This window comes from Sander lucioperca, chromosome 5, assembly GCF_008315115.2.
Source record: "Sander lucioperca isolate FBNREF2018 chromosome 5, SLUC_FBN_1.2, whole genome shotgun sequence".
NCBI classification, from domain to species: domain Eukaryota; kingdom Metazoa; phylum Chordata; class Actinopteri; order Perciformes; family Percidae; genus Sander; species Sander lucioperca.
In genome coordinates this window covers 5,848,173-5,872,216 of record NC_050177.1, presented here as the reverse complement: position 1 = coordinate 5,872,216, position 24,044 = coordinate 5,848,173, and the positions used below count along the sequence as shown (strand labels likewise).

Below are 24,044 nucleotides of genomic sequence, written 5' to 3'. Positions count from 1 at the left end.
ACTTACATGATTACCTAACATTCCCTAATTCTACTTCTTAAATATTGATGATTCTGTTTGTGCAAATGTTGGTATTCTGTCAACCATAGACATGATTTATGATTGAAATCAAAATGTATAGACTGAAAATGAACTGATAACCAGCAAGCGAAAAAACCTTATTGATTGCTCTTTTAGCAATACTAAGAGAGACACAAGTGATGATGCAACTGACCATGACTGGTGCTGAGGTTAGTGTCATGATGTCCAGATGTTGAATGGGCTGCAGTTATGTGAGAGTTGCTAGACCCTCTGAGGTCTGTTATTACTGCTCTTGCATCAGATTCTGTCTGTCGAAAAAGAAATCAGAAACGTGTCTGCACTTTACGTATTGTCATTCAAAGGAACCTTCTGACTTGGTTGGTGGTGATAAATTGCGTAATTTAGTGTTGTGCCTATAGCTTTTAAATCATTGCTTTTCCATATATTCCTTGTGGTGATGCTTTGGGAAAGTGCTGAATGCTTCTTTATGCTCACACAGACACATATTCGGTATATATTTAGACATTATAAAAGAGGTACTGTGAGTGAACAATATTAAGAGGTAACACTCACCCTCCATCCAACACCTTATGAGCCGTTTTGTTTGTATAGAAAAACCTAGAAGTCACCCTCACTCTGCTCATGCTGAGGAATTTCAGTGTAAACTGTTAACTCCAGGGCTTCTTCCAAATGACAAACATCCCCTGAGGGGAGGAAAGGGGCTGCAATCTTACTCTTGTATCAGTTCTTTTAAGTAGAAATTGTTAGGTGGGTTCACTGTCCCCAAAAAGTGAATAATATAATATTTTATTTTATTTAATGTTATACTTAGACAAGAGGGTTGTGGAGTGGGGATTTGAGGAGGACTTTTTTTCCTTCCTCAAACTCTCATAGAACTTTCTGGATGCCTGCCCCAACATGTCACTAAAAGAATACATCTCATCAGTTGGAATGTCAGGACAATTTGCAGAGGGATGCAAAAGAGTGGGGTTTGGGAGAATTGGGGGATAAAGATGGATGGAATTCCTCTGGTTGGAAAATAGTTTGTGTCAGACAGCATGATCAATACTTATAGGCTACTGTATGTAATGCAGAGTTTATCTATCAAATGTCTCTGTCATTCTGTAGTGGATATGACTGGGGCAAATGTGTCATTGGTTTCTGTAAATTGTTTACACAGATTTTACAGGGGAAAATGTTTAACTTTGATATGATAAGGCAGTGATAAGCCTGTGATCTGTCTAGCAAGAGTCTCTTCGTGCTGCCACACACCGACCACTGAGTGGGCTACGTTATAGGATTGGAGAATGCTTTCTACGAACATGCTCAGACATACTAGACTGAACAGCTTTACACAGAATGTGGAAAGTATGTCCGACCCTTTACACAAGTATTTAACTTATTCTGTTTAGTTTGTTCTGGTCAGGACACGGCAGTTTTTACGACGAGTGCTCCTCCTCAACACCCGAATCCTCCCAGCACCCTGCAATCAGCAGCTGTGGTGGACAGACGTGGCACTGTGATGGTGGGGGAAGGGCTGGAGATCTTCTGTTAAGAATGAATACTACTGAGTGAAGCTTTTAAAGTTCTGGAAATTTCCATATGGAGTTAGACATCTGTGTAACAAAGTTAAAATACATAAAATGACTTCTTCTTCTGTGAACATTTGTAAAGAATGTGCCCGTTCACTGTCTTGCCTGCTGAGATTGCAGAAGAGTGGTGCCCCATAGAGGCTCACACTCAAATTTACAAGAACTGCAAAAACAGTGTTTACATGCCACATATTTTAATGCATTATAATAATTCAGTTCATATTAAAACACAATCTTTTACATGTGATGAAACTAGTGTTAGAGATTGAGTCAGCAAGCAGTGTTAGAACATAGAGGCTGAGGAGTATTTCTGTTCACAAGCAGCTAAGTCTGACCCAGAATCAGATTTTTTCTGGGTTTCTGTCTGCAGCCACAGGAGGAAAAGTTTCAAAGCTGAGCCCTGACCAGTGTTGAGGAGGTAACTTTATCCAACCCCTTTCATTCCAGTCTGTGGCTTCAAGGGGGACGTCCCAGCTCCCAGCTTCCTGAAGAACAATATACACCCTCATCTGAATATCCCATTCCCCCTTCTAGAAAGTTCTCTCTAGAATGATATAAAGGGCAGGAGAGTTTGTCACAGTTACACTTTCCACAGGACACAACAGAGAGGAGAAACCCTGCAAATCTTGTGCAAGGTAAGGATTAGAAGATAACCATCTTTGCTTTCAGGGAGGAATGCATAGTGAGAATGTGGTGCTTTGTTATTTATGGTTTAAAGATACAGTGCATCATTTTCCCCATTTTAACCCATTTTAACCCATACTCTCTAAATCTCATCTCCCTCTCTGGCTGTTTGACCTGCACACAGAATATTATAGTTTATCTTCTGTGAAAAAATAAATGAATCTTTGGCATAGCTTAAAGGTTTCACAACTTATCCCAGCATGATGTTACTAAAGCTGTTTGTGTCTTGCATGCACTTTGTTGTAGTCTATCTAAATGCATTAGGTGCAATGAAATGAAGGAAAGTTTTGTATATGCACCCAATGTGTCTTTTTTTAAACTAAAATCCATCACTATTTGACGAAGAGAGGTTCAAATCTGTCCTCGAGAAATAGGTGCTGCTTGTTTGTGGCACAGCTGACTGGATGAAAGTTATTATCTGGGTCAAAAAGACACAATGGAAAACATTTATGTGTCTGATTGAGGGGAAGTGATGACTAACTTGTATAATAACATAACTTTAACTTAAATGTTTTAGTCTAAAAGGTTGGAAACTAGGACATAAAATGAAGAAATTAGACAACACAGAATGTCTCCACCAGAGCCTGTATGCTGTTTTACTGTCTGCTCTATATAGATTACTACATACACCTCTTGTCTTTCAGAATGAAAATGGCAGACATGAAAACATCTCAAGGTATCCGGCCATGATGTGAAGTAATTTCTGCTGTATCACAAAAAATGCAAATAACAGAGATGTAGACAACATATACCTGCACTCAGAATTGTGGAGGTGGATTAGAAAGTTGCCGCTGCAGTGGGTTAATTACAGCCGTTTGCATTTGGATCTTTGTTTGAACAAGTGATGGGATGAGTTAGACATAGCCTGCAGGCACACGCCATTTCTCCGAGACAAAAGATGGCTCAGAGCGCCGCTACAGAGAACATGTAAAAGTAAGACTGCACTGTAGGTCTATACAGTGAAAGGCCCTGATTTCTGATCCTGACTTCTTCTGGCTTAAAAAGGAGTCATTAAAGTCGTCAAAGTGCAGATGTGCAACAGTTTGCATTGATCACAATACGTATAGCTAGAAAACAGAGAGGCATCCTATTTCGGTGTCAAGTCAGCACAGAGCTTCACTCTGGGTGGACTGCAGCTCTAGCTGTACAGTTAAGCCTCAGTTGCTGCTGACGTGGCGAGAATCGGGAGGCGTTCCCAAGCTTCTGTGTGGGCTGAGCCAGCCCTGCCCTGCCACTAAAAGCTCCACATCTGAATCATATAGTCTGTGTCCTGGCATTTTGTTTCTGAGATATATAACTGTATCAAATCAAAACACTTGTGAATCATCATTTTTTTTCCCCACAAACTCACTCTGAGGAGACGTGTGTCTTCCTTCTCAAACTCAATACTCATTAATAGTATTTAAGGAAACCAACCCAGATTAAGAGATGTTAACCCTATCTTTGTCTTTTTTTTCCTTTTGCACAGGCTGTGACAGCTGCTTTTCGAGACAGACAGAATGCGGATGACTAACGTTGTAGCTCTTTGTCTGCTGGCCCTCGTGGCCTCCGCAGAGGACAAAAAGCTGAGCAGCCATGCCACCACGCTGGCTGATAACAGCGCAAATCTGGCCTTCAGGTCTGACATCTATATATTACTGCAATCATATTGAAGTGTATAGTGGTGCACTTGGTTTTGCATAAGCACTCTTGGTTACATTTTTCTTGCTCGAAACACAAGCAAACCATTTTTCTTGTAATTGTGATTCAGCCTCTACCACAACATGGCAAAAGAGAAAGACACTGAAAACATCCTCATCTCTCCTGTGGTGGTGGCTTCCTCTCTGGGCATGGTGGCTCTTGGTGGCAAGGCCTCCACTGCCTCACAGGTCAAAACCGTCCTCAGTGCTGAAAAACTGAGGGATGAGCATCTGCATGCAGGCCTGTCGGAGCTGCTCTCTGAGGTAAGTACAACCATATACAATACTGTATATGATATCTTATAATTAGAAGTGGACCCAAAGTCAAACCTGACCCTCAGTACTCATTGCGCATTTGTCACTGTTTATACGTTGTTCTTTCCCAGCTGAGCGATGCCAAGACACGCAACACTACTTGGAAGATCAACAACCGCCTCTACGGCCCCAGCTCAGTCTCCTTTGCTGATGATTTTGTGAAAAACAGCAAGAAGCACTACAACTATGACCATTCAAAAATAAACTTCAGAGACAAGAGGAGTGCAGTCAACTCCATCAACGAGTGGGCAGCCAAGTCCACAGATGGCAAGCTGCCTGAGGTCACCAAGGATGTGCAGAACCCAGATGGAGCCATGATTGTCAACGCTATGTTTTTCAAGCGTGAGTATAAAATAGTGTCTTTTATTTTATTTTTTTCATTTCTCATTGTAATAACACATGGAGATGTCAAAGGATTGGGCACACGTGTAACCAAGTCCAATGTGTTTTGTCCCACAGCTCACTGGGATGAGAAATTCAGTGCTGAAATGGTGGACACACGTACTTTCCTGGTAAGCCGCTCATTCACCATTGGAATTTCCATGATGCATCGTACAGGTGAGTTTCTCTATTGCCTCTACTTCTGACTTTTTCTTATTATGTTTTCAAAGCTGCAAGCAAGATATCCAATTTGTCTGCTCTTTGCAGGTCTGTATGACTTCTACGAGGACAAAGAAAACAAATTATTTGTGCTGGACATGCCTCTGGGCCAGAAGCAGGCCTCTATGATCCTTATCATGCCCTACCACCTGGAGCCCCTGGAACGCCTGGAGAAACTTCTGACCAGGAAGCAGGTGGACACCTGGATCAGCAAGCTGGAGAAAAAGGCTGTGGCCATTGCCCTCCCCAAAATAGCATTGGAAGCCAGCCACAACCTGCAGGTAAATGGTGGCAAATTGATGGGCCGATTATAACAATAAAGTTAACTTATAGACCTCTAAAATCAATCAACAACTCTTTGAATTGAACAATTCTCTGTCTTTTCTAGAAACATCTGGCTGAGCTCGGCCTGACCGAGGCCGTTGACAAAGCCAAGGCTGACTTGTCCAACATCTCTGGAAAGAAGGACCTCTACCTGTCCAATGTCTTCCACGCGTCAGCCTTGGAGCTGGATACGGCTGGAAACCCGTTCGACACCAGCATCTACGGCAGCGACAAGCTGAGGAACCCCACACTTTTCTATGCAGATCACCCCTTCATTTTCTTAGTGAAGGACAACAAGACCAACTCCATCCTGTACATCGGCAGAGTAGTTAGACCCAAAGGAGACAAGATGCGTGATGAGCTATAATGTTAATGTTGTGAATTGTGGTGGGTGGCTCTGACTGTTACCTCATGAGCACATTCCAATAGGCAAACTGTGGACTGAGTACCTAAGCTTACTATTACTATATAGGTACACTACACATTCCCAGCGAACATTCTATAAACGTGTTAGGTCTCACCCTTTAGCCCCTTTGCATTGAATAATTTTCTTCTTTGAGATAAACAAACGGCAAACAACATGCTTATATTAAGTACGTTTTTTTTTTACACATTGTTTTTCGAAGATCCGTGTGCATTTTCTTGCATCATCTTTAATGTTTAAAGTAAAAAAGATCTTTGCACGTTTGTTTTACAGCTCTGTCTCACTTCTTTCCTCCATGCTCTCGTGTTTTTAAATTTTGCCTCCAGTCTGCACTGAATTGTTCCCCTGCTTGAGCTGAATGTGCAGAGGAAAGGTGAAGGAAGTGTGGTGCCTAATTCATTTGCCAACCATACTGTGCCATTTTGTTGCTGTAGGTAGTTTCCACAAAGAAGCTGTTGGACTTGTGTGATTATGTAATAATGTGTTGATTTTTCAATAAAAATAACAAAGAGGATCTTTGCGCGTGCGTTTTATTTTTTGCAAATCATGTCTGAATACCATCCAAGCACAGCCTTTTGGAGCGCTGCATAGAGGAATGTGAGCTCGCTAGAGTTAACATCTCGAAATTATAGGAAAACAATCTTTCCAGTCGGCTGGAGGTCAAACAATCATCACAGGTCTGGAATGTAGGAGTTATTGCTAATCTTCCATAGACAACTATCCAGAGAATGTTGTGGTTCATTTCCCTTACCACCACTAGCATTAACAATAATGTCAGTAGGATCTTTGTTGGGACATCCCAAACAGAGGACAAGCAGACTTGCAGTGCAAAAACTGGAGTGCAGGGTTCTCATGGTGATTGGGAATCTTCTGCAATTCCAGCACAGCAAATGCAAAGGTGTAGTTGCAATGCAACAGATTGACAAAACAATCTAAATCTGTAGTTTTAGAGGTGAACATACAGCCTAAGCATTATTTTAATAATAAGATTTAGTTTTCACGTATTGTCACAATCTCATCACATAAATATGTCAAAAAAAGCTTATCTTGAATATTTCTCTCTTACAAAATGATGCAATCGCATTTGTGAGAAATAAATGCCTTAAGGATTTCTCTGTAAGAGCTGTAGCGCCACCCTCTGGTTGCAAAGAGAAAAAGGACTGCTTACACTGTAAGGAACGCCAAACAATGAAGGTGTTACAAATTAATTATTTAATTACTTAATTATGCCATATTTACATACACCTTATACTTTGCATTGCAGCAATAATATAGAACACATATAACATATATATACAACACAATATACATGTTTCTGACTGACTCTGCTGTTGTTTTGCACACCTAGCATGAATTAAGATGCTCCTATAGTCAACATTCAGATGATAAGATGCAGGGGATTGGAGATGTCATATTTGGGGTTTAGGTCAAAACAATACTTTTACAAATACATTTCTATCACATAACATATTTCAATATTATTATCTATTTAGTTTGATATTATATTTAGTGTGTGCCCTCAGGTATTCCCTAATGCCTACATGCTTTTTTTTTTTTTTTTTAAATAAATTGCAGTGAACATGTTGCTTTTATCTTTACTCAAAAGCACTCTGTTGATAAATAAAATGAATTTAATGCTCCTCAGAAAATATAATATATAATATATTTGAACACTGGATGGGGCTCTTCAGCGGCTGCACAGCTCTCAGATGCATCTTGCATGGAGGACTTGTTGGTTAGTATAGTGCAACGTCAGCTGTTGGGGAAACCAGCTTTAACACTTCCAGATGAGTTTAACATTGTACACACAGTTTGCTCTCCTGATCTCAGAAATAAACTTTTATGGATTTGTGTGTTTTGACATCACAAAGTTAATTGGTTTGTGAAATAAATGCAATTTCCTTGTGAGCATCAACACAGAGATTGTGTTCTCACACACGCTAAAGACTGATTGTAAACTTGTGATGACGGAAAAGGAAACAAGATTTTAAAATGCTGAAATGTAGAAAAGATTGCCTCACAAATCATTTTCATGATGAATAGTGGAATTAATGCATCACTGAGCACTTTGGAAACAGCAACACGTTTCACTAAAGGACCTTAAAACTGTTTTGACTATAACAGAAAAAGAAAATATTTTTTTGTTGCATTGTCTTGACTTTCCAAGTGCTGCCACCCTTTCATTAGTAAGAAGAAAAGGTGACAGCTCAAAAAAAAATATTTGTGCCAAACGGGTGGACCTGACAGACTCTTCTAGAGTAGAAATTAAAGTGTCTCTCTCTTTTGATAATTATCCACAATAGCAGCCTTTGCCTCTGACTTCGGAGGGCTAATGACATATAATATTCAGCCATAGCTAAGTAACATCCTTACTCCCAACTCTATCATGAGCTTTCATGGCAAACTAAAAACAGACATCATCACCAGAAAAAAAATATAACATTTCATTTTGAAATAGGCATTTGGGGCGTTGAATCTTCCGATGGGTGAACCTCTGGTTGTCTTGAAATAGGTGACCACTTAGTGGCAGGTGAGTGCCTCCTTTATTTAGGCGTGGTTCACCTTCCCTGCGCTCCTGGCAGCAGGTACGTAGGCAGGTAATGCGACAACTCTCATTACATTAGCACCGTGGTGTACTGCTGTGCTGGCTGCAGGCAGATTAGCCAATCGATGGGCAATCCTCTTAAACAAGTCTGCATTAAACCAAAGTGAGAAACTGGGTGGTGCTCTCTGTCTTCCTCTGGATGTGTCCTCCTCTTTTCTTCTCCTCTGGTATTGTTCCTTTCACATATTTCCTTTCTTCCTCTCATTCAGATCTTCTTGTCCACCTGCCTGTTGGCCTTGCGAAAAAGCGTCTTGATCTCTTCTGTCACCATCTCCTGCCAGTTGTCCCTAGTGAAAAAAGAGGGTGGAGTATTTTACAGAGACATTTATTTTTTAAGCAGAGCTCTTAGATTCAAAGACCTGGAGACACCATTAAAGCATGCCACAAAGCAGACAAACAGCACAACAAATGCTGCCTAAAAAAAATAGTAAAATAAAGAAATTAATTATGAAAATGTGCCCAGCCAGCCACCATCCCCAATCTGCTTAAGATGTAGAAGGTGATAAGATCAAGAGATTAATGAGACTAGTCGATCACATTTCAGGAATCAATGAGAGAGGTCAGACTCAGAGGTTGCATTTGGTCACATCCATAGACATCGAACTGACAGCCACAGTAACAAATCCACAACACAACACCAGCTGGCATGCAGGTCTCTACCTCCTGTATTTGGACAAAGAAGGTCACGCCTTTTTTTCAGCTTTCTTTCTCCTGTATGCAGCAATATCCTCAGGGTTTAGCCCGTGATTGCATTCCCTAAAGTAACATTCAGACAGATTTGCGCGAGTAAGTTGCAAGTGTATCACAGCAGGAGACAGTTACAGAATGTGTTATGATAACACCAATGAAATGCAATTTGTAAATGTAGTGTAGTGTAGTGTGTATGTAATGTATTCCTTAAAACATATATGCAAACTGCACTACGAGAACAGGTGATTATTTCTGGTCCAACTCACATAACATAATAAAGAATTTGTACACATTTAGTTTTTAGGATTCAGCCATATGAAAGGTACAAGGAGTAACGGCAGTTTGAAGCTCTTACCCTGGTTTGATCTCTGGCGGTTTTGGCAAAGGCTTTGTAAAGTTTGTTTTCCCTACAAGCCAGTATGTCTCTTCAATACCTTTACCCTGAAAAAAAACAAAGGCATGGATTCATAGAACCTGAGATTCCTCTAAAATATTTGTCTCATTACCAAATAATGAGGTAAAATGTTATGTTACCTTCAGCTCTGTCTTGCCTCTGACATCTATTTTATAACCCTCATTAAGAGAATGGAGTATCTTCACAGTGCTCATATTTACATGGATTCTATAAGCTGAGGTACAAAGAGCAGAGAAGAATACATTAGACCAAAACAAAACATCAAAACAACACAACAAAATATGGCGGGTATGTGCACAGGAAACTCACGCAGCCCAGTGGATTCCATACGAGAGGCAGTGTTGACTGTGTCTCCAAAAAGGCAGTACCGAGGCATAGTCAGACCTACCACCCCAGCAACACAGGGCCCTGAAAATACAACAAAAAGAATGATGAATAGATCCGATGTATGGGACTGCATCAGAGACAGTAATTGTAGCCACAATCTTTGCCAGCATGCATCAGCGCTGTCATTGGCAGTAAAAGTACAACTTTTCATACAAATGTTAAAATAAAATCACTGATACAGGAAAGATAAGTGTGATCACCTGTTGAAGACAGCTTGGTGCAGCCTAAAAACACTGTCTTTGTTGTGTTTGTCAGTAGAGCTGATATATGAGAATGTCTCATCCGTGCTGGACCATTATTAGACAACAGATGTAAATATTGCAGACAAAACTTGCAGTCGAGATAAGCTCCACAGTCACCCTCATTCACTGTGGCGGGAATATATATTTCAATCTGCAAAGAGCTGAGCACCTGCTCAACTGGAGCAGAAAGTTAATAATGTAAACAGTGTAAAGGAGACTTTGTACCGTCTCACCTGAGTGGATTCCTATGCGTATCCTGACGGGCACGTCTGGCATGTGCCGCATATGGAAGGTTCCTACTGAGCTGAGAATGTTCAGAGACATGTTGGCGATCTCAGCCGCGTGCTTGTTGCCGTTTCTCTTTGGCAGACCCGATGCCACCATGTAAGCATCACCAATGGTCTCCACCTAAATAATGTCAACATATTTATTTGGATATGGGCACATCAGTGTGTGTCTCTATGTACTGTGTGTGTAATGACACATGCTGTTAAATAAAATGTTATAATTCAGTGGCATCTTACATTATTGATGACACTTCTCAACATTGAGCTCTGACCTTGTACACATCGTGGTTACTGAGCACGGCGTCAAACAGAGAGTAGAGGTCATTGAGAAGGTCGACCACCTCGATGGGATCACTGAGCGAGGAGATGGTAGTGAAACCTACAATGTCACTGAAGTAGATTGTCACCTGGTCAAAGTACTCTGGCTGCACTGTGGCACCGGTCTTCAGGGCCTCAGCTACAGAACTTAAACGTTACAGAACCAGATGGTCAGGCATTGTCTTTTTTAACTTAATGTTTTTTTGTGTGTGTGTGTGTGTGTGTGTGTGTGTGTATGTGTGTGTGTGTGTGTGTGTGTGTGTGTGTGTGTGTGTGTGTGTGTACAAACTCACGGTGGTAGCATCTCTGACAATAGTTTTTCTGTTCTCTGTTTTTCCAACTCCAGCTCCTCTGTTCTCTCTCTGATGAGGTCCTCCAGGTTGGAGCTGTACTGCTCCAGCATCCTCAGCATGGAGTCAATGATGTTAGTCTTCTTACCCTTGTTGATTATCTTAAACTATTCATTAAAAAAAAACACAGATTCACATTAAAACAATATGTATAATGTTCTTTAAAGTGGTTTATTTGAGTGGGTTAACAACTATAAGGTTGGAAACAATAAGGCCACATTGGTGTCTCCAAAAATGTACCCTGTCAAAGATTTCTTCAAATGTTGGTCTGCGTTCAGGCATTTCACACCAGCACTGCTTCATCAGCTGGATACACTCTAGAGGAGCCTGGTCCGGGGCCACATTGGGGCGGCACATCGGTGGAGGCTTCTTCACCTTACGGATGATCTCTGGTAAGGAGTTTTACATCAAAATGTAGTGAATATTGGTTCCTGAAATCAACATCTCAGTTGTCTCAATCTTTAAAAATAAATCCCTATGAAATGTATCTGCTTCTATTTATCTACAACTCCTCTTCCCTGATGCATACATACGCACCACTGGGCGGTAGACCCAGCATGCAGTATGGTGGCCCTCTGACCACCACCTCTTGAAGAATGATGGCAAAGCTGTACACGTCTCCCTTGTAGGTGCCTTTACGTGAGTTTACAAGGTCCCTTAAGAACTCTGGAGCTGTCCAAAATAAGTCTGAGTGAAAAAGAGAAAAGATTGGTTGGCAATATGATACAACTCATTAACGACTGTAATGCATGTATGACTTTGTGTGTGTGTGTAAAACCCTTTAACCTCATCTTAACACCACACTAAAAAGCTTATGATTTTTTTTCCAGAGCAGAAGGTACCTTCAGGTGGAGATTCTTCTGTAGGAGCTTTCTGAGACTCGAGCAGCTCATTGAAGCCATAGTCAGTTATCTTCAGGACAAAACGCCCGTCTACCACACAGTTACAAGATTTTAGTCTGCCGTGGGGGAATTCTCTGAGGTGAAGGTATTTCATACCCTGGAAGCACAATATGTTCAACAGTGTAGTTAATCATACAGGTAATATCAACTGGCCAACAGGGATGTTGGTAACACCCACTGGTTAATTCAGGTAATATTGTGCATATTTAGTACATTAGCGTTCACCTTGATGAGGTCGAGCACAAGCGAGGACTTGAACATCCAGTCTAATTTGACGTCCTCGTTCCTCAGCAGGTCTTGTAGACTGCCTCGTGAGCAGTGCTCCATCACCACCGCAAACATGGAGCAGTCCAAAAAGAAGCCAAGAAATGGGTTCACATTCTCGTTTCTCAGGTCTTTCATCTGAGAAAGCACATTGATACCATATTATACCACATTGATACCATTTTAATCTACAGTTGTTATTACTTATTACTGAAACTACAGTTTTTAGCTTTTAACAGTGTCTTTTTACAGGTCAAGTCATGTTGCTTTACCTTTGTGAAAATCTTGGTGGTGCTCTGCTTCACTTCTTTGAACTGTCCCTCCTCAAATTTCTTTAGCCACACCCAGTCACCCTGGAAGAGAGGCCATGTTGTTACAGTACATACAGTTTATGGAAATTACACATTCAAACCAATAATGTGAAAAAATAGGTGGCCACTTTGTGGAAGATATGACACAAAAATGTGTCATCAGAGTTGAGGGCACTGACAAGGACACCCTTCCCTCCCTTCCTCACTTACATACTTACTGCTTTTTGAAATACTGCGAACACATACAGGCTGAAGCAGCAGGTGCAATGACTCTTACAGTGTTCCCTACCTCGTACACAGCTACATTGGTGGTCTCATGAGTTGCAGTCTGCATGCTGTTCACAGAGTGCGAGCCGTTTGCAGATTTCTCCTCAAGAGCGCTCTTGGATTCACTCAGATCTTCTAAAGTAATTTTCTGTGGGACATTAAACACCAGGGGAAGATTTGATTGAAATTAGTTTCATTCGAAAACATTTAATTTAGTCAATTTTCACAATTTCTCATATTCTGAACTACATTTCAATGTGTTTTTCATGTTGATGACTGAAAGACAGCAGAGATGGGAAGTAACGAAGTACAAATACTTCGTTACTGTACTCAAGTAGATTTTTCAGATATTTTTACTTTACTTTACTATATTTTTTTGTGGCGACTTTTTACTTTTACTTCTTACATTTTAACATGAATATCGGTACTTTCTACTCCTTACATTTGACAAAATTGGCTCGTTACTTTAGTTTTGTACGAGAGGTCGTCATGTCGGAGAATAGCACAGACACGCGCCTCACCGCGAGCGGGCGCGCGCGACACACGGAGCAACAAGAAAAAGAGACTAGCTGTCCGGAGGATAATCAGTTGAGATCGTGTGTGTACGTCCTTAAGAACTGTCATTTAAGTCATATAACTTATGTTGTCAGTTCATTTAAGCCTGTTGTTGTATTGGTCTATAGTTCTTGCAAATTTAAAGTAAGTTAGCTAGTGATTTTGTTGTTTGTGTTCTTCACCTGTTACCTAGGTTGCGTTGCTTGATCTTAATAAAGCATCAAAAGAGAGAAGTTGTCTCCGTCCGTGTTTTAACAGACACACCTGGGGCGAAGTTGGAAACCAGAATCAGCTTTAAATACAGTCCAAATTTAGTCCTTACTAACAAGTTTCAAATAAGATTCGGCAGCATTCTGCAAATCATTGCGTCTTGATGGTGGTAACGTTAGCACATAGTAGTATGGATGGCGACATCATTGAAAATGAAGAAATCAGCAGACAAGCAGCAAGACATCCTTGGCCTTATCTGAGAGAGATGTTTGAGATAGTAGTCATCAAGAATGACTCCTGGCCGATGTGCTGCGCAACTCTTAAAGTATGGGGAACTTCTTAATTAATGTCTGTTTAGCAATTCATATTTTATCCTTTATTTTCTTTCCAGAAGCCATATTTGAGCACACACACATACATGTAGATTCCTTTAAATGTTAATGGGAAGATTAAAAAAAGAGAAACTGGATCTGTGAATTCTCACAGAATCACAACTGAATTCATAAATAGCTACTCAGTCAGAATCTTATTAACCTGGAGTCCCAGTCTCTGTCACAATAATAATATATGTGATGTTTTAGGCATATTGGTAGACATCCATTTAAAATGTAGGCAATGGCATATAAAGAGCCTTTTTTCCATGTCCACTGAAGTTTCTCAGCTTGCACTCTAGTAACATTTGTGTGGTCCAGGTAGCTTTGCATAAAAAATGGTTGTCATTCGCAAAGCTACTTTTACTTTTATACTTTAAGTAAATTTCCAAGCCTGTACTTTGTTACTTTTACTTGAGTAAATAAGTTAAACACAAGTATCTGTACTTCTACTTGTGTCATGGTTTTGGTTTTGAGTTTCTGTTCTTGTTTCTGTTTTTGTTTATTTGTTCTGTTTTCTGTTGTAGCCCATGTTTCCTCCCTTGTCTTGTCTTATTGTAGTTCCTGTCTTGTTTTCCCGTGTGTGCCTGTATGTTCTGTTTCCTGTTTTATTTTGATAGTCTGGTTTTCTGTCTTGTCTTGTCTATTTTACTTCCTGTGTTTCCCTCCCTGGTGATTACCCTTATGTGTTTCACCTGTTTGCCCAGCCTAGTGTCACCTGTCCCTTGTTAGTCCTCGTTACCTGGTTTATTTAGTCTCTGTGTTTTCTTTGTCTGTTGTCGGATCATTGTTTTTCTGTTGCTGTGTGTTCGTGTCTGGAGTTACCGTTTGTCTCTGATTTCCAGTTTTGCAATCCCGTTCTGCGTTCCTGGAATTTGTTTTTGCCTGTTTTCTGGATTTTTGGTATGTACTTCATTTCATTTAATAAACCTTCTAAACTGCACTTGGGTCCAAACCTTTCCTGACAAACTGTGACAACTTGAGTACGGGAAGTGAGTACTTTCGCCATCTCTGAAAGACAGTAATGCTGCATACTGCTTACCTTTTTGCTAAGCTGAGGATTGATAAAAGTGAGATCCTCTAAAGTCAGGAGGATTCGATTGGGACCTTTGATCAGCTGGATTTGTTGGAGTCTCCTCCTGCCAATGAGATTTAGAAATGGATAAGAAAATCAGTTCAACCAATGGCAGTGGGTTTCCTAAAACTATTTCAAAGATGATCTTTGGAGCAAAGTAAGATGATAACCAAGAAAAGCTTGTTCTTATATGAGAACTACTTCTAGTCTCCTGTTAACATAATGTAGATGGGAAAATATGAAATAAGGGTCAGGATTTTTTATATCAGTTATCAAGTATCTACTTTTGGAAAATGCATTCATACGATTTCAATAGTATTGTTTAACGTGCTGGCTTAAAGTGCCTTTAAAGTAAAGGTTACTTTGACTTATTGATTTCTTTTGTTTAAATATGATTATCTTTACTCCAGAGAGTGTGCTGTATCATGCTTTGAGGGACTTTTTCCTCAATCTTCCTTTCTCATTCTCAAGCATTTACACGGAACATCCATTATTGTGCACATCACACCATAGAGTGTGTGAATGCACCTTCTCTGATACAAAAATCCCTCTACTTAAAATTGGTGGGAAAGACAGAGAGGGAAAGTACAGGACAGAAACACAAAGGTTAATTTGTTTGAGAATATAATCTGTTTGTAATCACAGGCTGTACCTGATACAAAGACTTATAACGAGCCCTCCTATAGCCAGAATGAAGATGACAGCAAACACCACTATGATGTAGGTGACCTCCACACCTGAGGATGACAACAGGTAACGATGTCATGGGAATGGGGAAAATGTATGAAGAACATGCCATAAAACTGTGGGGACTTGAGTCAACACATCCATACAAATCCATGTGCACCGATATATTCACAAACAATACATGAATATGAATATTCACACATGCCAAAACTCAGTGATGGAAGAAGTATTCAGATCCTTTACTTAAGTAAAAGTACTAATACTACACTGGAATAATACTCTGTTACAAGTTAAAAGTCCTGCATTGAAAATGTTACTTAAGTAAAACTATGTAAGTATCATCAGGTAAATGTACTTAAAGTATTAAAAGTAAAAGTACTCAATGCAGAAAAATTATCATGTTTTAGAAATTGGAAGCGATCAAAACAGTTCTGTCAAGTGTTTAATTGGCTAATTATTTCAGCTGTACTTGTAGGCCATTTCATTTATGATAAAACATTGTATTTTATAAACTACATGTGTTTTGTGTGCAAAAAAATCTTAATTTGTAAAGTAACTAGTAACTAAAGCTGTCAGATTAAAGTAGTGGAGTAAAAGTAGAAAGTGGCCTAAAAAGAAAAGACTCAAGTAAAGTACAAGTACCTCAAATGTGTACTTAAGTGCAGTACTTGAGTAAATGTACTTAGTGACATTCCACCACTGCCAAAGCTAAGCCTTTTACCTCCAGTGCAGATGGCATTCTTGTCAAACCAGCAGCTGGAATCAGATGGGGGAGGAGATCCTCCTGGAAACTGAATGGACCTCCCAGCAAAACTAAGCACTCCAGACATTAGATCCACTAAATGGGTCTGGTACAGCTGGCTCCCCCTGTTGTCAGAGTCCAGGATGATGTAATTGGTCTTAACATTCCCACTAGTGTCCACCTTGACCTTCTGGTTGAAGCCAGTAAAGGTTGTGTTCTTTGTGAAGTACGCTAGGTTTGAGCCTGACAGCGGCATGCCTCCTCTCCTGGCATTGTGGATGGACTTGGCCAGCAGGTAGATGCTGTCATAGATGGTCCCAAATAGTGGGTTAACCTACAAGGGGCACAAGAAAAGACATGATGTGTGATCACTTCGCGGTCAGTATGGACAATTACAGCAGCCAATAACTTTTTCAGTGTACATATGAACATGTGAGTTTCAAGACAGACTTGGTTTCTACCTGTTCCGGCTGCACGTCTAGTGTCATTTCCTCACTCCTCTGGGCGGCAGCGAACGCCTCGTTGAAGGACAAAGGCTCAGAGGCCATAGTGATAGTGAGCACAGCATCATAGGCCTCCCTCAGCCTGCTGTTGTTTTGCAGAGGGAAGTAGGAGACGTTGGTGTAGGGCACGCTGTAGTGGAGGGTGTCATAGGGCACGAACACATACTTCCCCGAAGTCAGGCCCATTTTCTGTGCTTTGAGAAGAAAAGTGGCCTGCTTCTCCCCTCCAACCAGGATCGAGTGCATGCACATGATGATGACTGATGCAGACAAGGAAAAACACAGTGAGGTTTTGCTCAAATATTTAGAGTGATAACATGACTGAATGTTTGTGACAATTGGACAAATGCAGCATTGGGAAGAGTACAGTAATGTCCTCTTCAAGTGAAGTGACTGTAATTGAACAACAGACCTAATTAATTGAGTTACAGGAGTAATTGTACTTAGTTGCAGTACTTTGATCCTTGGACAACTCAACTCTACTTTATTTATATAGCACCTTTCATACAAACACACAGCCCACAGTGCCTCACATAGCAAAATTGAAACAACACAGATAAAAATAAAAAAAATAAAATAAAAAAAACAACAATAAATAAATGTTTGCAAAACTAAAAATTACAAACAGCAAAACAATAAAATGTGATAAATAAAAGTAATGCTTTAACTTTACACCAAATTGACAGTGCTTCTGAAGTGAAAGCATTACCATCCATCATGTGGTCACATTTCATATCATCTTATTCAGTTCAAGAGTATGCAAGCTATAGCTGTCTGAAACTAAATCGATTATGAAGTAGTCAAAAATGAGAAATCAATGTGCCCTGTAATTTTATATTTCTCCCTTTCCCCTTTATGCTCTAGTAAAGGCACAAAAATAGAATTGATTATGTTTAAAGCCTAGTTCACTTTAACCACAAGGTGAAATATGCAATGTCAAAATGGCTTCCTGGTCAGATGGTGCAGTGATAAGCCTATAGCCTACTAAAGAGGATGTGTGCCGCTTGGATGTGAGAAAATCCTGGTAGAGCAAATCAGGACAGCTGATGGTTTGATATTTTGCAGTTCTGCAAACTGTTCTCCTGTAATGTATACAGCCTTGTCTGCTCACCATGTTTTTATATTACAGGTGTTATATCATCTTCAAATCCACTACTTATAATAATGTAATGATAGATTCATTATGATATTATTGTACTTTGTGATTATCTCCTTTGGTATCACTTTAATGCAGGAGATATAATAATCGTACATGTAATCACTGTAATGTAGCTAGCTTGTGTATGTCAGCAGCAGAGACTCACCACGAATGTTTCCTGCAGCCTGGATCTTCCTCAGCGTGCTCTCCACCTCCGTCTCATTTATACCAATAGATGTAACCAGGCCAACAGGAAGCCCCTTCTCTCTGAGAGCAGTAGCAACTCTCACAGCAGTATCCCTCCAAATGTCCTCATTGGATGAGACCACTACAACACTGGCCCACCTGAAGTGTTTAAACACGGTGAACAACACCTCTGTGGGAACCGGCACTGTCCTGGCAAAAGTTGGGTATCCTATGAGCTGGTCCAGCTCATAGTTAACACAGCTGTAAGAGAAGATGGCTTTATCCCAATTCTTGGCCAGCAGAGAAGCTGCAGTACAGTATCCCGGGTTGGATGGGCCCACGAACGCATTCGCCATCTGCTCATAGTAAATAAACGCAGTGAGGGCTCTGGACGTTTCGCAAGGCTCCTGGAGGATGATAAAGTCCATTTTCAGTCCCAGATCCAGATTTAGGTCTCCGTTTATCCTGTTTACAGCGAGCCTGGCGGCCGCAGCAGGCAGGGCCCTGTAGGGTACAGGGTCGCAATTCCAAGGCCCCAGAACCCCCACTTTGAATATTAAACAGCGGACACAACAAGGGAACGTCAACACTCCGAGGAGGACCCATAACAGAAAGTTATAAAAGGGCAAAGTTAAAGTTGGTCTGCTTTTAATTATTGGCATACATGGATGGTTAGACTCCCATAGCGCCCCTCTGAAATTTGGATGAATATGTTGCATTGTCCTTCCAGGGTGTCAAAGATAGTGAATATTTGTGTTCACTAATGCATTATCAATTAGACCAGTGACACCTGTAAAACGTGCAAATATAAACGTATTGATAATTTCTCATTTTAAAATAAATTGCTATTGTAAGTTGTAGATGGCTGAATGTAAACAAATTACTTACCATTTATTTGGAGCCATTAGGACAGCTTCAGGGTCCGACGAGACAATCTTACAGGTGTCCTCTCAGATCCCCTTTTCTGTATCCACATAAACCGTCACCTAACCATCCCAAAACCTTACCTAGACACCCGAGGATCCACGGTGTCGCTCCGGTGAAGACACAGCCAAGTCATTGTGTTCGGATTATGGGCTGAAAGTGACAGGCAGAGAATGAACGCTGCGTCTGTCGCGTTTGGAGACAACTTCAGCACCCTGGAGAGCTACTTAGGTCCCGCAGTGAGCGCCTCTGAAGGCTCCTGTGCGTTTTCCACAAACACTTCTGTTCACAGGAAGCATATCTGAAGAAGGACAAAGAAAATCACCTCTGCCCCCGGGGTTCCTTTCTTCATTATGTATCTTCAAAAAACAAAATAGATCACATATTTAAAATTCAAAATAAAATCTGCTGCAACAATGAGCACCCTTCCCCAAAAATGTAATATTTAAAATTGGAGTTTGATGTATTAATATAGGATGCCAGTGTCCGCTACAGGCACATTCAATCAAATCCCTCCAAAGTGACCCGGGGCCAAAACATAAGTGTTACCCTCTAATCCTTTTTCAGTGAGGCACAAAATAAGAGGATTGAAAACAGGCCTTAGTCTACTCTAAAAGCCTTGTTATCACGCAGGCTGGTGAGACAACAAGGCCTCTCCCATGGAAGTCACAAATCAATCATGATGATGATATATATATTTAATTGTTAGAGGAAAAAATAACTATAACAACAACTCTTCTTTTCTTCCTCTGTCTGTTAAATTAAACTATTTGCATAGTAAGAAACCATAACACTACTTGTCCCCACAAGATAACATGGAGTCATTGGCTATCTTGACTGGGGCCCGAGGACAGAACATGCGTCTCTCTAACCAGATAAAAGGAGCGCCATTGAGTCTGACCAGATAGAGGAGACGACATCTAAACTGACAAGATAGACTGACGACATCAAATTCTGTTATGATTGCATTTCACACATAAATAAGCTACTGTTTGAGGCTTACGTTAGTCACTTTCTGTACTTATGCTGTGAGTGCGGTAAACTGACCCTACTTGCAAGTAAACAAACTTTGATATAACTTCAGTGGTTCCGTCTATCCTTTGATAATGTAAATTATGCTAACATTACTTATTATCATAAAATTAGAAAATTGCTCCCATTGCCAAGACCTCCATGCATATAGAAATTAATTTTTTAATTAATTTCCTGAAGTGCAGAGTGGGGTCTTGCCACGAAGACATCTCAGCCGTGCTTTAATTGGCCTAATATGCCAGCAGTACAGCAGGTTCCACAGTAAATTATTTTGAACCCTGGTGGAGTGGTGGTAATTAAAGATAACGAAGGGCTCTCCCTGTGGGTTCCCTGAGTCCTGCTGCTTGTTTTGCCTGCGTCAATCTTTTTAAGACTTCACCAGGTGAAGCAGCCTTGCCTGGCAAATGAGTCAAAGCTGGTTGCCACAACATCAACCCCGGATGGCAGTCTTAAAGTCAAAATATGGGCTGGATGGATAAATTAACAGAACCATATACTATGCAGTGGTAATGACTAAGTGTTGTTTATTATAGAAAAGCAATCGTTTAGGGGAACAATACTTTAATGTAATTTATCAGATCCTTAGCATGTCATCATTATGCTGTGTCCCAGAAACAATATGCCTGAAGATTAACTAAGTTTAGGTTCCTCCCTCCCATATCTGTGTGTGTGTGTTTGTGTGTGTGTGAGAGAGAGAGAGAGAGAGAGACTCATCCTACCCTTCTGTCTCCTTCCCCCTTCTGCCTGTCTCATTCTCTAACTGTATGTGTGTGTGTGTGTGTGTGTGTTTGGAGGACATGACATTGCCTTCAGAAGTGAATTCTGACTACTAAAGACAACAAGCCAGTGAATAAACATATAGACATGTTGCAGGAATATTACTGTACATTATATTGTGCACATTGAGCTGGAAAGTGATTTCACCTTTGTTGACCTATATCCCACATAAGCTGATTAGCCTCTTAAACGTAACACCTTGACACCGCTATCCTGCATCCAGCAATAGGGGACAGAAATGACAACTCAGCGCTCCGTCCACCCAGTGAGCAGTGAACACAACACATCTAATGCTGCTCCTGAGACCAGCTCTGTGCTTTGTATTAAACACCGTGGAAGGAAACATTTGTCTACACAAGAAAAAAAAAAAAAAAAGATAACAAACAAAATACAAAATAAATAATAATTGTTTGAGCTTGTATTGCGAAACAAATTCCTGTGCCTACGGACAATAAAGTGTCATCTTATCTTATAATTAAAAAAGTTAAATAGGGAGGTAATTAACCAATAATATAAGACATAACTCTCTCACTATACAGTGTGGAACCATAGACTGTAAATATATTAACATACATTAATGTGTGGAACAAGGATGATGGGAAACGCAGTGTGGGTAAAAAAAAGAGATAGATGATTTACCATGTCCTTGGACTGATAAAATAGTGTAAATGAGGATATGAGGGGAAAAAACTCAAGTTAAATAAAGTAAATAAAGACTCCAGGGAACAAAAGGGCTTTATATTAATATTTTGAAGTCCCTCACACTTTGCATATATTCATATTAAATTGAAGTCCCCTTAAATGTTCCTTATGCTAAAATAAATGAAAAGGTTTAACCAGTAATAATAGGTGTATGGGATCTGTCCTTTTACTGACAAAATAAGATAACATTTATTCTATTCAATTAATTAAGTGACTATTATTTTTAATTAGGGGGAGTATGCTTATATCAATGGAGTTTTCAACAAAAATGTGAATACAAATAATTTGGGCTCAGATAGACTTTAAATGGCATTGGTCACTTTTGAGACAACATCAACATGATTTGATGATCAGTAGACCTGTATCTCAGGCCTATCTTGAGTATAATTTACATCAAGGTTTGTGAAGAGTTAACCAAAATACTTGGTGGTCACAACTACTGTGCAAGTCATAAATAATACTGAATGTTGTGATGCTATTAACTAAGATAATATTGCACCTGCGCTAACCTCTTGTGTCTGCCAACAGTTTTTATCTTCTGCTACTTTTTACGAAAGCTCTCATGTGTTTAAAAGTGAGTTAGTTTCTCTCAATTGCTTTATAGGCTTTCACTGTGCAACTGCAGACATCTATTTGAGAATGTATTTAGTTCTGGCTCCATCTAGTGGAAAGGTCTTACTGTAGCTTATTTTGCAGTGAGATGAAGGTAGTGGATCTCTATATATCTAATCTTAAAATTGACCTCTATGGATGCCCAAAAAATGGAATAACCCCTCCTTTTAATCTAGATTAAATAGGGATATTGTCCATAACACTCTTCCTTAACCCAGGAGCACAAATCACACTGGTCCAACAGAGGAGCACCTTCTCTAAGAGGCTCCAACAGCTTTGTTGTTGCATGGACTACAAGAAATCATTCCTACCACAGGCAATACAACTTTTTAACACCTCATCACTGGGTGCTAGATAAGACTCTTCGACATCACATCTGCACTAAATGCAACTTGCACAATAGGTTTATCTACATCTTTATCATTACTGGTTAAGCAGTTGTACATTTTGTATTCCCAACTTGTATTTATTTTAAATATTTGTTCTTGTATTCTATCCTATTATTATTTCATGTATATTGTATGTATGTATATTGTGTCCTATTATTTTATGTATATTGTATCCTAGTATTTTATGTATATTCTGTGCTGTGTGACTGATATTTTGCTGCTGTAACACCCATTTTTGGGATCAATATCTATCTATCTATCTATCTATCTATCTATCTATCTATCTATCTATCTATCTATCTATCTATCTATCAGTTAACAAGATCTGAGATGATCTCTAGGGACATTTTTTTTTAACTTTCTTAAGCAGAAAACATCACAAGGAAAAAAAATTAAGCATGCAAAGTTCTGGAAGAATGGAAGTGATAGGCTAATGTGTGTATACTATATGATAATGCATGTTTAATTTGGTCATTGATATTTAGGATATCAAGATATTCAACATGATTTATTATGTTTTTCTTTCACAGGTTCTGAGGATTTTTTTTTTTCTTTTACTGATACTGTGCCCTGCATTCTGTCTGCCTGCGCCTCTATCTTATCTTTATAGTCTTGAAGAATCCAAGACACTACAACATGCAAGAGGTGTGTGTTTATGTGTGTATACAAGTAGCTACATGTGTAACACCAAATTTTATAGTTAAAATGGATTCCCCTTTCCATCACAGCTTATGGCATGTATTTTTATTTGAGAGAACACAATCATGTCACAATCATCTTTCTTTCTTTCTTTTATATTTTGGCAAAACTATGCATGTACGCTTGGGAGTGCAAGTTTGAGTGAATTTGTAGGCCTATGTAATACTGCACTGAGTGTGTGCTGTCATGCTCTCATGAGGAAAGATATGGCTGAGGGTGCAGATGACAAGCAGAGGCCCCTCAGTGTTGCGTGAGCAGCAACAGATGTTCACCATAATTCCTCACACTTGACCTCTGTGTTTCTGGCCCTTTAGAACTTGTTACAATATCTCATGTAACAGGATGTAGCCGAATGTCTCCACAGATTTGCTGGCCTGTGACAATAAATGCATTATGCATAGATTGTCCTGTTATAGGTTGTGTTTGACTCTCCAGATAGTCCTGTCTAGAATAGAGTTTGGAAATGATTTTATGAATTTCAAACTATTTTTACTCATTATAGTATAATTACCTGTTACTTAATGAAACTATACGAATATATTATCAAATTACTTGGGGTACATAAACCTGCAGTCTTTGAAAGGTTTCCTACTAGGCTACAACCTATGCTCATTTTTGTAGGCTGGAGAACCAGGACAGATAGGGCTATGCTATGCTGAGTAGCAGCAACAGGAAAAGCCTGGGTTTCCTTTTCACATTTTTTTAATCAGTTTCATCAAAATGTGAACTTCGGGCCAAATGAAACAAACCGCCGCCTTGTTGCGC

General features: G+C 39.9%; 2 protein-coding genes across 4 annotated transcripts; one reads left to right on the top strand and one right to left on the bottom strand.

Moving 5' to 3' along the window:
- Positions 1-2,020: 2,020 nt before the first annotated feature.
- serpinh1b (serpin peptidase inhibitor, clade H (heat shock protein 47), member 1b) lies at positions 2,021-6,153 on the top strand. 2 transcript variants are annotated; one of them, XM_031294876.2, is made up of 8 exons: positions 2,021-2,248; positions 2,942-2,973; positions 3,766-3,915; positions 4,048-4,240; positions 4,363-4,633; positions 4,751-4,849; positions 4,940-5,172; positions 5,280-6,153. In XM_031294876.2, the coding sequence occupies exons 3-8, from the start codon at positions 3,797-3,799 to the stop codon at positions 5,580-5,582; spliced, it is 1,218 nt and encodes a 405-aa protein (XP_031150736.1). In that variant the 5' UTR covers positions 2,021-2,248; positions 2,942-2,973; positions 3,766-3,796; the 3' UTR covers positions 5,583-6,153. The 2 variants fall into 2 exon arrangements, with proteins under 2 accessions (XP_031150736.1, XP_031150737.1); XM_031294877.2 differs by lacking the exon at positions 2,942-2,973 and having other exon boundaries at positions 2,113-2,248; positions 5,280-5,582.
- Positions 6,154-6,828: 675 nt separating this feature from the next.
- Positions 6,829-19,627, bottom strand: gucy2f (guanylate cyclase 2F, retinal). 2 transcript variants are annotated; one of them, XM_031294875.2, is made up of 19 exons: positions 19,033-19,627; positions 18,125-18,934; positions 16,779-17,080; positions 16,297-16,651; positions 15,541-15,625; positions 14,856-14,952; positions 12,700-12,825; positions 12,372-12,452; positions 12,061-12,237; positions 11,776-11,932; positions 11,471-11,620; positions 11,174-11,322; positions 10,877-11,040; positions 10,538-10,730; positions 10,212-10,386; positions 9,659-9,757; positions 9,469-9,563; positions 9,290-9,375; positions 6,829-8,531 (listed from the first exon to the last, which is right to left on the bottom strand). In XM_031294875.2, the coding sequence occupies exons 2-19, from the start codon at positions 18,861-18,863 to the stop codon at positions 8,450-8,452; spliced, it is 3,312 nt and encodes a 1,103-aa protein (XP_031150735.1). In that variant the 5' UTR covers positions 18,864-18,934; positions 19,033-19,627; the 3' UTR covers positions 6,829-8,449. The 2 variants fall into 2 exon arrangements, with proteins under 2 accessions (XP_031150735.1, XP_035857252.1); XM_036001359.1 differs by having other exon boundaries at positions 18,125-19,003; positions 19,040-19,627.
- Between the last annotated feature and the right edge of the window lie 4,417 nt (positions 19,628-24,044).

Coding starts and splice junctions, on each gene's coding strand:
- gucy2f (XM_031294875.2), bottom strand. CDS start 18,863: ATGCAACATATTCATCCAAATTTCAGAGGGGCGCTATGGGAGTCTAAC. Junction 12,453..12,699: donor CCAATGTAGCTGTGTACGAG/GTAGGGAACACT, acceptor CCTCTCTTCCAG/GGTGACTGGGTGTGGCTAAA. Junction 10,387..10,537: donor GTAACCACGATGTGTACAAG/GTCAGAGCTCAA, acceptor GACATTATTTAG/GTGGAGACCATTGGTGATGC.
- serpinh1b (XM_031294876.2), top strand. CDS start 3,797: ATGCGGATGACTAACGTTGTAGCTCTTTGTCTGCTGGCCCTCGTGGCC. Junction 4,241..4,362: donor TGTCGGAGCTGCTCTCTGAG/GTAAGTACAACC, acceptor GTTCTTTCCCAG/CTGAGCGATGCCAAGACACG. Junction 5,173..5,279: donor AAGCCAGCCACAACCTGCAG/GTAAATGGTGGC, acceptor TGTCTTTTCTAG/AAACATCTGGCTGAGCTCGG.